This window comes from Lonchura striata, chromosome 1 (genome assembly GCF_050655825.1).
Source record: "Lonchura striata isolate lonStrDom1 chromosome 1, ASM5065582v1, whole genome shotgun sequence".
NCBI classification, from domain to species: domain Eukaryota; kingdom Metazoa; phylum Chordata; class Aves; order Passeriformes; family Estrildidae; genus Lonchura; species Lonchura striata.
Window position 1 is genome coordinate 5,457,733 of NC_140703.1, and position 13,867 is coordinate 5,471,599.

General features: G+C 57.6%; 2 protein-coding genes across 8 annotated transcripts in view; both read right to left on the minus strand.

The window, feature by feature from the left end:
• Positions 1-67: 67 nt before the first annotated feature.
• PHOX2A (paired like homeobox 2A) lies at positions 68-3,931 on the minus strand. Its single transcript, XM_021535396.2, has 3 exons — positions 3,653-3,931; positions 1,781-1,968; positions 68-800 (listed from the first exon to the last, which is right to left on the minus strand). Exons 1-3 carry the CDS (start codon positions 3,858-3,860, stop codon positions 372-374), a joined length of 825 nt encoding a protein of 274 aa, XP_021391071.1. The 5' UTR covers positions 3,861-3,931; the 3' UTR covers positions 68-371.
• A 3,274-nt stretch (positions 3,932-7,205) lies between these two features.
• CLPB (ClpB family mitochondrial disaggregase) overlaps positions 7,206-13,867 on the minus strand; it is a 71,315-nt gene continuing 64,653 nt past the window's right edge. For all 7 annotated transcript variants that reach the window (XM_085584782.1, XM_085584732.1, XM_085584545.1 and 4 more), the window contains 5 exons: positions 13,227-13,383; positions 9,784-9,857; positions 9,181-9,300; positions 8,647-8,751; positions 7,206-7,871 (listed from right to left, as the gene is read on the minus strand). In XM_085584782.1, the coding sequence (XP_085440908.1) occupies positions 7,620-7,871; positions 8,647-8,751; positions 9,181-9,300; positions 9,784-9,857; positions 13,227-13,383 (708 nt within the window). In that variant the 3' untranslated portion in view covers positions 7,206-7,619. The remainder of the gene's footprint in view (positions 7,872-8,646; positions 8,752-9,180; positions 9,301-9,783; positions 9,858-13,226; positions 13,384-13,867) is intronic.

Consider the following 13,867-nt stretch of genomic DNA (forward strand, 5'->3'; position numbering starts at 1 on the left):
GTCTCCTGGGGCGATGCTGGAGCACCCGCGGTGCTGTGGGGAGCCCCACATCTGCCCCCACCCCTGGAGCGCCCCGGGAGCCCCCAGACCCAAAGGCTCTGCCAGGGGCACGCCGGCTGAGCATGGGGGGTGGCGTCCCCTGCCTTGCACCCCCGAGGTCCCACAGCACCCACGGGTGTCGGTGGGAGCTGCCCCCACGCCGGGTCCGCCCCATCAGCGCAGGGTGCGGGAGGTGGCGGGGGGCGGCCCCTGCTCCCTCTCCCGGTCTGCTGGAGCGTCGTGGCTGGGTCCGCGGTGGGGGCGGTGGGTGGAGGGTGCAGGGTGGGGGCCGAGGGGGGTTTGGGGGGCAGCCGGATCCGGTGATGCAGCGATCAGAAGAGGTTTGTCTTGATGCCGTTTGGTTTCCGATGGAAGGAGGAGAGGACGCCGGAGAAGGGTCCCGGCACAGCCTCGGTGGGCTGCCAGGCCTTCAGCAGCTCGGCCGTGTTGGGGGCACCGCTGCCGCCCCCCACCCCTGCCCAGAGGGGTGCCTTGAGGGGCTGGGGGGCATGGCCGGGTCCCAGGGGTGCCCCCGCGCCAGGGCTGGGGCTCAAGCTGCCGCCGGGGCTGCCGATGGCGGCAGCAGGCAGGGAGGCCGTGCTGTCTGGGGTCGGGCTGCAGTTGGATTCCTTGGATTCGTCGTCTTCTGAGGAGGAGCGTGGCTCCGACTTCTTCCCGGTGCTGCCGGTGCCGCTGGCACCCTTGGCATTGGCTGCGCGCTCCTGCTTGCGGAATTTGGCTCGACGGTTCTGGAACCACACCTGGAGGGGATGGAGAGGGTGGGAGCACCCCTTGCTACAGTCCCTGGGGCTTCGGGGAGCCTGTGGGTGCAGGAAGCCTTCCCAAGCTCCGGGGTGGGCTTCACAACCCTCCATTCCCTCGGGGGGAATGTCTTCCTCATCACCAGAGGGATCCATGAATCCACAATAATGTAGATTTGTGAAGCTGACGCCGTGCACTGACGTGTGCTCCGGTGTTGGCACGGGAGGGAAATGGGGAGGGGACATCACCCATGCCTGCACCGTGTGAGGCCAGAGCCCACCCCACAGCCTGCACCCCCCCAGCTCCCCACGGTGCCAGCAGTGGGGTCCACGCTTCACTCACCATCCCCCCTGGGAGGGAGGGGGCCAGGACCCCCACCCATGGGGGTCCCTACACTCCTATGGGGACAGAAGTTCTCACAAAGGGGGTGTCTGCACTCACTGAGGGGGTTCTGAAGCCATTAAGGGGGGTGTTCACTGACACAGGGGAGATCCCGCACAGAAAGACCCCACAAAGACGGTTCTGCATTGACACCAGGTGCCTGCACTCCCAAAGGAGGATCTGCGCCCATACGAGGGGTTTGTGTCTGTCTTGACTCCCCCAGGAGAAATCTGCACCGACACAGGGGACAGCTGCACCCTCAAAGGGCCACTCTCTGTCCTTCTTGGACTCTAACCTACCTCAGGGTGTTCGGGACTGGACTAAAACATGGATGACAGTGATGGGGCTGTGGCACGAACTAATTCCTGCACTCTGCTGGGAGTCAGGCTGCCTCCCCAAAGCTCCCAGCAGAGCAAGGCTGTGACAGCAGCGTGTCCCCTGACCGCGGTAGCGCCAAGGCCAAGTCCCTTCCTGGCACATCTGCCAATGCAGGGAGCAGAGCAGCAGCATCCCACGGTCAGGGTCCCTGCTCCAGCGGGATTAGAGCCTTCCACCCCCATCCCCAGCTCCCCAGCCCCCTCCTCCCCCCGGAGCTGACCTGCACCCGTGCCTCGGTGAGGTCGATCTTGAGGGCCAGCTCCTCGCGGGTGTAGATGTCGGGGTAGTGGGTCTCGGCAAAGACCCTCTCCAGCTCCTTCAGCTGGGAGCTGGTGAACGTGGTCCGGATCCGCCGCTGCTTCCGCTTTTCGTTGATCCCCGACGGGTCCGAGAAGAATTTGTACGGAACTGGGAGGGAAACGGGGAGTCAAGACAGCCGGCACAGCGGGAGGGATGTGGTGGTGGACACTGGAGGACACCTGGGCAGGGGGCATCGGGCAGGGATGGACCGAGAAGGGATGGAACGAGAAGGGATGGAACGAGAAGGGATGGACCAGGCATGAGACACGAGGCAGGGAGGGATCGGGCGGGAATGGACGGGAAGGGATGGACTGGGCAGGGGACACCGGTCAGGGATAAATGAACCGAGAACGATGAACTGGGTAGGGGTGAACCGGGAAGGGAAGGAAGGGGCAGGGAAGGATTGGGCAAGGATCGCATAGGAAGAAATAGACGGGCGATACATAAACGGGCAGGGGGATGCACTGGGCAGAGGAATCGGCAAAGGAACCGGGAAGGACAAACTGGGCTGGGGTGAACCGAGAAGGGATGGACCGCGCACAACGAACAAGGCAGGACTCCGCGGGCAGCGCGGGCAGAACGAGGGCAGGACTGGATCGCTGCCCCCGCTGCGCCCCCGGCCCCGTTCGTTCGTTCGTTCGGCGGGACGCGGGACCTCGGGGCGGGAGCTGGGCTGGGGCAATGCGGTGCCGGTGCCGGTGCGGATGGGGCGGCCGGTACCGATCGGCAGCTCCTTCGTTGTCGGCGCAAGCACATGCAGCCCCTCCGCGGTGGCAACGAATGCGGACCGGGGAGTGGGTTTCCAGCGGCCAGGACCTTCCCCAGCCCCGTTCTGGGGCCGCCGCAGCTCCAGGGATCCTTGGGGATCCGCGGCCGTGCTGGGGAGGGTTCATCCCCACCGGCGGGGGCGAACGGGGAGACCCGGGACGAGGGGCGGTAGGGACCGAGCCAGGCAGGGCCAGCCTGGGTTTCGAGCACCGGCAGCACCGGGAACCGGTGGGACCTAGCACCAATAGTGCCAGGAATCGATAGCACCGGGAATGGATGTCACGGGGAACTGACGGCACCGAGGACCGACAGCAGCCGTTACCGACGGCACCGAGCGTGAAATGCCGAGCACCGGCGGCAACGGGGACGGGCAGCACCGGGCACTAGTGGCAGCGTGCACTGGCGGTACCGAGAACCGACAGTACCGGGAACTTGCAGGAACGAGCGCTGGCGGCACCGGGAACAGACGGCTCCCGGAGCCGGCGGCATCGAGCACTAACGGTGTTGGGCACTGGGGTCACTGGGAACCGATAATATCGGTCGCCAGCGGCACCCGAAACCGATAGTTACGAATCCTGACAATGCCGGGCACCAGCGGCACCGGGAAGCGGCAATAACGGGGCACCGGGAACCGATGGTATGGGCGCCGACAGCACCGAGCGTTTACGGTACTGGACAGCAACGGTGCCGGGAATTGGTGGGATCGGGCACGGCGGCACCGGGAGCCCTCAGCAATGGGCACCGTCGCCATCGAGTTCTGACAGTACAGGGCAGCGGCGGCTCCGGGAACCCACAGTACCGGGCACCGACGGCATCGAGCACTGACGGTACAAGAGACCGACGGCTCCGGCAACCGATGGCACCGAGCCCTGACATCCCCGGCAGCTGCCGGTCCCGAGCTCCGGTGGCCTCGGTCCCCCGCCAGCTCCCATCCCGGCCAGCCCCGACGGCGCGGCCGCTCCCTCACGCCCGTGCAGGGGCTGCCCCTGGCGGCTCCCGGCGGGCCGGGGTCCCTCTCCCTTACCTGCCGAGTAGGGCGAGGGCTGGTGGTCGCGGAGGGCACCCAGGGCGCAGCTGGCGGAGGCAAGGGGGGCGCAGGCGGGCGCAGGCCCGAAGCCCCCCCGCATGGGGCTGTACTGGAAGGAGCCCGCCTGGCTGCAGGGGCTGAACTCGTAGCTCGCCTCCATGGCGGCCACGCAGGACTCGTAGGAGTTGAGGTAGGAGTAGTCCATGGCGAGCCCGGTGCGGCCCCGGCTGCCGCCCGCCCGCCCGTCCCCGCCGCCTCCTGCCCGCCGGGCCCCCGCCCGCCCCCGCCACCGCCGCCGCCCCGGCCCGTTAATATACCGGCGGGGGGAGCGCGGACAAAGGCTGCGCTCGCCGGGGGCTTTTGCATGACAATATCTCCCGGGGACGGCGGGAGCGGGCGGAGCCGACACCCCCCTCCCCTCAGCCCCCCGCCCCCCTTAACCCTTCGTGGGCGCACGCACCCCCTGCCTCGGACCGACTCCGGCAGCCGCTGCTTCGGGGCTGGGGCTGGGGGCACAGCGGCCCCTGGGCACCCCCCGGAGCAGCACTCGCCGGGCCTGCTCTGGGACCAGCGCTTGGACCTTCCCCCCGTGTCCCCATCCCTTTCTATCATCCCTGTCCCATCGCCATCGCCATCCCGTGCCATCCCATCCCGGTCCTCGGTCCTGTCCCCATCTCTGTCCTATCCAGTGTGCATCTCCATCCTGATTCCCATCTCCCTCCCTGTCGCCATGCCATGCCATGCCATGCCATGCCATGCCATGCCATGCCATGCCATGCCATGCCATGCCATGCCATGCCATGCCATACCTCTGGGGCTGAGCATCTCAGGGACAGAGGGGCGAACAACGCCACCACGCCCTATCCCTGGGCGCACGGGGGAAGCGGCGGCTTTGGCGGGGTAGTCAGTCCAACCTCTCTCTCCTCGGGGGGCTCTGGCCTTTGCAATCTCCCTCCCCACCTTTCAGCCCGGATGAATTTCAAAGCCCCCCATCCCCCCAGCCCCCTGCAGGGACCAAGGCAAAGGCTTTTGCCCCTTTCAGCGGCACCAGAGGGGCATGTGAGGAGGGGGGGATGCAGGAGGATTTGGCGGGATTTGGGACATTTTCAAGACAAACACTTTCACTAAAGAGGATTTAAAAGTCTAATTGTGCCTAGTGAAGGGCTTTGGGTCCCCCAGGGGACCAGGGGGATGGGGGAAGAACGGACTCCGGATGGGTCCTGTGGGATCGGTTCGAATCGGTCCTGGCCCATTGTCCTGCCCTGTACCCAGCCCCGCATCCCGTCCCACCTTCTCCCCTATATTCTTGTTCCCTCTCCTGTCCTAACCTGTGTCCTTCCCCATTTCCTGCCGCGCATCCTGCCCCGTGTCTTGCTCTGTGTTTTGCCCCATATCTGCTCTCGTGTCCTGCCTCACGTTTTGCCCCATCTCCCGCCCTGTCCCTTGGCCCATTGCCTCCCATCTGTCCCGGCCTATGCCCTGCCCCGTGCCCGTCCCGCATTCTGCCCCACATCTCAAGCCACAAAGGGTCCTTCTCCCTCTTGGGCTCCGTTCCCTGGGAGCAGCCCCCCTTCCCCCGGCTGCTCATCTCTGTCTCCGCTCCCCCGGCCGAGCCCCCGGTCCCCGGTGGGTGCCGGCGGTGCCCCCCCGCGCCCACCCCAGCTGCGCGGCCGAAGCGGGCAGGTTGCTAAACAAGTTAATTCGATCAGGGCGTGGGGCTGGCGCGGAGCGAGGCCCCACTGTCGGGCTGCTGGAGCTGTGAAAAGTTAATTCAATTAAGTTTTCCCTCTAAACTAATTAGGCAGCAATCTGCCACGCAAGGAGCTGCTGGTGCTACCCAGAGACGGGCAGAGCCGGCAGGGCGAGGAGGAGGAGGAGGAGGGAGATGCAGGGGGAGAGCAGAGGGAGCGGAACGTGGAGGGGAGTGGGATGGGGGGCAGCTGGGGGTACAGCCAGGGAGCGGACCCGTATCCCTGCGGCTCCCGCGGGATGTGGAGCTGGGTGATCCCCGCGGGCTGTGGTGGATGAGGGGAGATGGGTGCTGGCAGTGGCCCAGCTGTCCCCGGTGCTGCCGAATTGGGGTGGGGGGGTGGGTAAAGGTTGACGCCCCCTTCTCCCAGGTAGGATTGGCAGTGGGGAGGGCTGAGCAGTGGCGGAGATGGGGACAGGGACTCCCATCACTCCATCCCAATTGTGTGCTGGGAGCTGCCTGGAGGCTTGGAGATAAGTCCATGTGCCTGGGTGGATTGGGGTCCCTCCAGAGCTGGTCGGGGGGGCTGATGTGACCCTCTCCAATGATAGAACAGCTCCAAAGGGACTGACCTGATGGGGGACTCCTTCCAATGGGACTCCTTCAATGGGACCCTTCTGATGGGTGAACCCCCTCTGATGGGACCCCTCTGCAAGATCCCCTCTGATCACACCCCAAACTCCCCCAGCTCTAGCCCCAGTTTGGTTGGGATGTAGCACCCACCTCATCATTGCTATATCTCCCACTCTCCAGCCTTCATCGCCCCATGGAGTCCCCCAGATTGAGTGTCAGGGGGTCCTGGTGGGTCCCCCAGCCCCACAGCTGCTCCCAGCGGTGCTGGGGGCATCTGTTCACTGCCACACTGCTCCTGGGGACAAAGCTGGAGTGCTCCAGGGTGTCCTGAGCCCCCACGCTGCTGGCACCCTGTGCCCTGACTGGATTGGGTGACAGCATCAGGTTCAGAGGCAGGGAACTGAATGTGTCTGGCACAGCCAAAGATGATTCTTCTTCCAGATCCCATGCTCCCAGGCACTCTTCCTGGTGGTGGAAGCAACCACCTCAAGGGGTTGTGGAGGGCCCATGTGGCCCTGGCTCCTGCCTGTGGGGCTACGATCCACAGGGTTGGCACAGCTTGGCATGGTGGGATGTGGCAGGACAGTACATCCTCCAAGGATGGGATCCTGCACCAGCCCCTGGCATTAAGCCAGGAAAAAAGCTACTGGGGTAAGAAGGCAGTTCAAGGAATCCCTCACCAACCCTTCTTGTATCCCTGGAAGACAGGAACCAGCACCAGAACCAAACCCTCCTGGGGACATCAGGGTAGGGGGTAACAGTGGGATGGGGATCCTATCTGCATCCCAGGGGATAGTGACTTGGGGCTTATTAATCCTGGGAGGGTTTGATTTCCATATGTATTTAATGTTCTGCTCTTCAAAACCCCATCTGGGGTGGCCCCAGTAGTGACCATGTCTCCTATTCCACCATGAGCAGCTCCCTGAAGGAGCCCCCATGGAGGGGGCACAGCCTCTGTATCCCCATGGGGACAACATGGACAGCTCAGTTTTATTTGAGATATTAAATATTTCCTGGAAGAAGGTCATGAGAAAAAGATTCAGCAAGGAGTTTGCACCAGGATGTGGCCTGGCAGGGCTGGGCAGAGGTGACAGCGGGTCCCAGCTCCCAGTGGTGTTCCCCACTCTTGGTGACATTCCTGCCTCTTGGTGATGAGCAGGAGACCCAGGAGTGCCCTGGGGTGAGAGTGGTGGTTTCAACAGCTGCTCCTTCTGAGGACACAAAGGGTTGCACGCACGTAGCATGTTTATTGCCATAAATAGGGACAATACAGAGCAAGTGCCTGATGGCTTTTATACTCTCAGTTCCCATTCCTCACCTTGCCAGCCCAGCTGACCAAGCAAGCCCACTCCCATGGGTATGACAATTTCATCCTGGTCCACAATTTACCTTCCCCTTCCTTAAAAAACTCCAACACCCTGTGAAACCCCAGGACCATCCACTGCCCCCTCCCTGAATGGCACCAGGGCACCTTGTCACCCACAGCTGCACCCCTAGAGCCCTGCATGCCCATCCCAGGGCAGCTCCTGCCTGTACCAGTGTCCGTGCCTGGCGGTGGCAGGGCTGTGGCTCTGCCCTCGCTGACACTGCTCGCTCCAGCTCTTGGGGTGATTTATTGTCCCTGTGAGCGCCCAGTGCTGCCTACAAGAAGTAAGTGATGTTTTTGGGGTTCAGCGGTGCTTGGATCTCCAGTTTTCGGGCCTTGCGGTCCTTCTCTACAATCTCCAGCCGCAGGGTTGGCACCTTGGATTTTTCTGTGCTGGAGGAAGATCCCTCTGTGGCTTTCAGCAGCTGCTTGTCAGAGTCCTCCACAATGATCCTGAGGGTGCAGCCTTGTGGCAGCAGGTCCTGCTCGTAGGCAGCTGCCAGCTGGTTCACCACACGCCGCTCCACCTGAGGGACAGACCAGATCCTGTCAGGAAAACCCTGTGGAAAGTCTCCCATGGAGATGGTCAGCTCCTCCCCACCCTCTGATAGTGCAAAATCATGCAACCTTTTCTTCATCCCACTTATTCTCTGTCTCTGGAGTGTGGGTGTGCCACTTGCTCCACAAGACCACAGACATCTCCCCAGAGATGAGGACAGTCAGATCCACACAGTCATCACATCACAGAAGGGTTTGGGTTGAAAAGGACTTTTTAAAGTTCTTTAACATTTCATACCCCACTGCCATGGGCAAGGACACCTTCCACTGGACCAGGTTGCTCCAAGCCATGTCCAACTTGGCCTTGAACACTTCAGAGATAGGGCTGCCACAGCTTCTCTGGGCAATCTGTATCAGAGCCTCACCACCCTCACAGGGAAGAACTTCTTCCCAATATCCCATCTAACCCTGCCCTCTCACAGTGTGAAACCATTCTCCTTTCATTTATTACTCCAAGCCCTTGTCTGAAGTCCTTCTCAAGCAGTCTTGGAGCCCTTATAGGCACTGGAAGGGTCTCCACAGGCTCCACAGAGCCTTCTCTTGTTCAGGATGAACATCCCTAGCTCTCCCAGCCTGTCTTCAGAGCAGAGGGGCTACAGCCCTCAGAGCATCTCCATGACATCCTCTGGATTTGCTCCAGTGACTCCATCTCTTTTTTGAAGCCTTTCCAATTCTGGCTCTCTCTGGACAGTGGGGCTGGAGGTGACAACATGAACTTCACCCCAACTTCCCTCTTGTCTTCACCTCGTGTTTGATGGAGCGGGCACCATAGTGAAGGTTGTAGCCATCAGCCAGCACGTCCATGACCTCCCTGTCCCACTGCAGTGTGATGTTGTGCCTTGCCTTGGCCTGCCAAGGGGGAGGGGAGGAAAAGGAAGAATTATGGATGTTCTCCAGCAAGCCTGGCACCCTTCTCCTTGAGCAGCGAGGATGCAGCACTGGGGTGCTGAGAAGGGCTGAATTCCACCAGGCCAGTTCTTCCACAACAAAGGAACCCCAAAATTTCATTTAGCCCTCAGAGAGTTCAGATGTGCAAAGACCAATTAGACAAATTACATCTATGAAGGCAGCCTGGAGCTCATCCCTGCTGCAGTATAAGAGGAATCATCTCTGCTGCTCCCAGAGGTCCCAACTCTCCCCAGCACCCCAAGTTCAACAGCTTGTATGATGATGGTAAAGATACACATCACTGTGTATCTTACCCCAGGGCAGATGCTCCAGAAGCGATTTCTTCCAGAGTTATTTGAAGTCTTCTCTAAAGCCACTGAGTTTTTTTACCTTTTTGGCCCAAAAATTGAGCTCCTTGTTGACCAGCTGGATGAGCTCCGAGTGGCAAAAAGGGAGAAAATAGACAATTTCATTGATCCTCCCCAAGAATTCATCCCGTCTGAAGTGAGCCTGCAAGAACAAGGGAGGAGGTCAGCAGGGAGAGGAATGGTGACCCTGCTGTGAACAGCAGTAGTTGAGAGTGGCATTGCAGAAGGAGCTCCCCAGGGACCACCCCACCTCCCACAGCTCCCAACAGCCATCCAACCCCATGCCATGGAGCTGGATAGCATCCTGAGGTGCTTCAGAAACATCTTAAAGAAACTGAAGGTCATGGGGATATCACTGCAGTCAGGTTTTCCTGCCCTTGGGAGAGCAGAGAACCCCCAAATCACACTGCAGCACTTCCTGCCCTGTGTGCCCTTCTCACCATGCACTGTAGCTCCACTCCAAGAGTAAAGAAGCTGTGATTTATTTCTTCTGGGATCTGACCTCTCCAACATTTTTAGTGGGGTTATATCCCTTCTCTCATAGCTGGTAGAGAAACACAGGGAAGGAATCTGGGACCAAAGCTCAGGACATCTGAAACCTGAGCCATGAAAACACCATCCATACCTTCAAGATGGGGCGAATAACCTTCTCCTTGAACTGCTTGGAAATGGTGATCTTGTCAGTCATCTGGACATCCTCTGGAAGAGAGGTGGATGGGGGATGTCAGTAGGGACAGTGGGACAGCGGCTTCATCTCCATCTGGATGAGCCGGAGGTGAGGGCAAGGAAAGGTCTGGGGGGTACTGCAGGATGGACCTGAGATCTCCACATGTGCCAGCAGTTTGCTTTGGCAGCGTGGTGTCCCTGCACTTGGCACTGTGAACAGCAGTTCTGGATCCTGTGGTGTTCCAGGGGAACATCCTATGCTGATGTGGCTCCCTTGAATGGCCTAAGAGCCCTGACTCTACCTCTGCTCCCTGCTCTGTGCCCACAGGAGTTGCTCCCAGAGGTTTTGGGAGGCTGAAGTGCCCAGATGGGCTCCAGAGCAGCTGATGACCTGACACACAGAGCACACAGCCTCTCTGGGGCTGTGAGCATTGAAAGAGCCTACAGTCTCTCCAGCAACCACCAAACTCATGTTCGGGGTGCCTGCAGCACTGCTCAGGCTGCAGTCTACTTCCCTCCGCTGACTGCAGATGGAGCCAGGGTCTGGCTGCTCTTAAATCCTGGCTCCCAGCCACTCTGGATGCTCGGCTGCAGCATCACCCTCTTCCTCCCAGTGTCGTCTTCCTCTTTGTCTTCATTATCCCAGTTCTTCCCACAGCTTCCCTCATTCTGCACTCATTTGTCTCTATGTGCTGTTTGACACCAGGGTGCCACAGGGAGATAGATGCCTGTGCTCTGGATTGCATCCTGGCAGGCAGGGCAGGGCAGGGACACAGACCCATGCTGGGTGCTGGGACCCTAGCTCAGCTTTGCAGCCTTGATGAAGATTGCTGCCCCTCACCAGCAGTGGCAGAAGGGGTTCTCAGACTCCACTGGATAGGTAGTTTAGGTTGGAAAAGCCCGCTGAGACCATTAAGTCCAAGCATTACCCCAGCACTGCCAAGCCCACAACTAAACCATGTTCCCAAGTTCCACATCTACGTATCTTTTCAGTCCCTCCAGGGATGGGAACTCCACCACTGCTTAGCTGCTTAGGGCAGCCTGTGCCATGGCTGGACAACACTTTTGGGGAGTAAATTTTCCCAGTATCTAACCTAAACCTCTCCAGGCATAAATTGAGACTGTTTCCTCTTGTCCTGTCACTTGTTACCTGGAAGGATTCACTGATGCCCCCTTGGCTACATCCCCCATTGTCTGAGTTAAGGCTTAGACACTGTTGCATTTCTAGACTTGGGAGGAGACTAAGGAAGACAGCTTCCCTGAAAACTATCATTTGGTAAGTAAGAAAGAATGGGGAACAGGCTGTCTGTAGCTGAGCAGGATCTTTTTTTTTTTTTTTTTTTTTTTTAACAAAAGGTTTTAATAAAAGTCAAAAAAACCCCTCTTTACAGAGAAAAACCGAGTCAAGGCAAGAAGTTCTTACTCCTGCTAAAACACTTCACAAAAGCAACGACTTCTTTTGTTCTCTTCTTTTTCTAGTGAATTGCTTAAGTGAGACTTTTTGGTTTCTGTCCAAATAGCTATCCTTAAGTTTAAAGTGAAGTCGCTAAAGTCCTATGAAGTGTCTTTTAACCAAATTGAGGAGAGAAACTTCTAAGCTTTTTTCCTTTTTAAGGAGACAAAAGGTAACTTATTTGCTCCACCAGCAAGATGCACATTCCTACATCCTCCGTCCAGCAGTTGTAGGGAGGAGGAGGATCCCCCTAATGCCCAAAGTGGTGTGGGGTGCTCTGGAATCACCTGATCCAGTTCCAACCCCTCTCTCTCGGGCAAGGATGCCAATAAGTCCCAGTGTTTTGGCAGAGGAGAGCTGGAAAGGTAGAGGAACCAGCACTACTACCAGCATTCTCACTTCCCACATGTAATATCTGCTGCTGCCACTGGTAGATGCAGAGCCCGCTGGGGAATCTGCTCCTTCCCTTTATCTTCCCATTTATTTGCCTGCCAGGCACTTTAGAGACTTCCTGCCATGGCATCTCCACACCGAGAGCTTAGAGAACGGGCAGGAGCTCCTTGAAACCCAAATGAGGGCAGCTGCTGCACCCAAATGCCCTCCCCAGCTCCTCCCCTGCTGCAGTTGTACTGTCCCAGAAATTAAAATTCAATGCTCTCCTCATTGAGCAGGGAAACATTTGGCATTTTCAAATGTTATTCTGGAAAGTTCAGCTGACGATGTGTTTTGTCCTTTACCCAGCCTGATTGAAGTTTAAAGGTTCTGAATTAAGCCAGTGTCGACAGCCACTTCTCCAAAGTAAGAGACCAGGAGAAAGAAGCTGGAAAATAGATTTGATGCCAAAATCCAAGGTTTTTTCTTGTTCCTGTCGAGCTGATGCAGGAATATGGTGTATCTGAGAGGGCACAGGCTGCTGGAGACCTTGAGAAAGATGTGGCATCCAGACAATTAAGATCATAAAAGGATCTTAAAAACCCCAAAGTAAGTTTTTTAAAACTGATGGGAAAAGAAGGGATGCAGTCATGTCCATGACTTCCTGGTTATCCACAGGCACAGCAGCACCTGATGGAAACAGGCTTTTCCTCTGCTCAGTGTGACAAACACTGCCTAAAAGGGACAGTCCCTGGTGCTAGCATCACCATTCATCTGTATATCCTCAGAGTTGCCAGCAAAGGCACTGGACGTTGTGCATCAAGTTGTTAATTTTCAATCTCAGAGACTGCCCTTGCTCTCCTCATTCCCCTTTTATTACCTAATTCACATTTTGGGAAATTTTTCTCCAGGAGCCTGATATCTGAGGCCAGGACTCCCATTCCATGGGGAAGTAAAATTCACTAAGCTCAGCCTTCTGAGAAGGACTGAGAGGAAACAAAACTTTTCCTCTTTCATATGAGCACCTGAATCAGCCAGGGTCTTTTGCAGGAAGCATTTGGAAGTGTTCCAAAAGAAAGAAAAGGGTGAATTGATGAAAGAGAATAATGGAATCCCGTAAGAGTTTGGGTTGAGAGGGACCTTAAAGACCATCCAGTTTCAATCCATCTGCTCTGAAATCCTCATTATTTGACATTGTATCCTTCAGAGGAAGACTCCATCTTTAAGACTCTGTCCAATCGCTCAGGCTTTCTCATCCTGTGCTCACTTCCCTGGAAGTGTTTCAGGCGAGGTTGGATGGGGCTTGGAGCAACCAGCCTTAGTGGAAGGTGTCTCAGACCATGGCAAGGGGTTGGAATGGGATGGTCTTTAAAGTCCCCACCAACGCAAACCCTTCTGGGATTTCATGGCTTCCTGGCAGAGGAGCATTCCCAAGTCATGTGGACCAGCTGGAACCAGTGGAGAGGGGACTGAAGGGTCTGGGTGTACCCCCTGCCAAGGGATGGCTGAGCTGGTGTCAAAGTTGTATTAGGAAGAAAGGAGGTTCTTTAGGGATTTGAAGATTCAACCTCCATTACCTAAGTTTTCTGCGATCCTTTTCTTGCTCATTTCCATGGCCTCTTGCCGGAGCTGCAGTGCATGCTGTGCAATCTCCTCACTGGCCACGTTGGAGGTCATGATGAAGATGGCATCCTTGCAGTCAATGGTCTTACCCTTTCCATCTGTCAGCCTGCCCTGCAACAACAGCAAGATGAAACCAGTCATGTCAGCAGGTGCTGGAGAACATAGCCAAAACACCAAGAAAAAATCATGGGTCCTCTTTTTCCCCAGAGTGAATTTAATTTTAAAGGGATACCCAAGGATTGAGGTTGAAGGAAGCAAGGATGAGGTTGGAGAAGTACTTGTCTCTCCATGAATGGCAGGAACTTCTTCTGCACATGGTCCCAGCCTGCCTCATCGAGGAGAGAATTGACAGAAGCACTGGCAGATGCCTTGCCAGGAGGAGGGTTGGGCCAGTCCATGTCCTTGCTCAGCCTGGAGAGAAGGAGGCACTTCTCGCTCTCCACAGCTCCCTGACAGGAAATTAGCTCTGCAATGGGGATCTCGGTCTCCTCCCAGGTAACAAGGGACAGGAGAAGAACAAACGGCCTTAAGTAGCAGCAGGGAAGGTATAGGTTGGATATCAGGAAATATTTCTTCCCTGAAAAGTGTTGTCCAG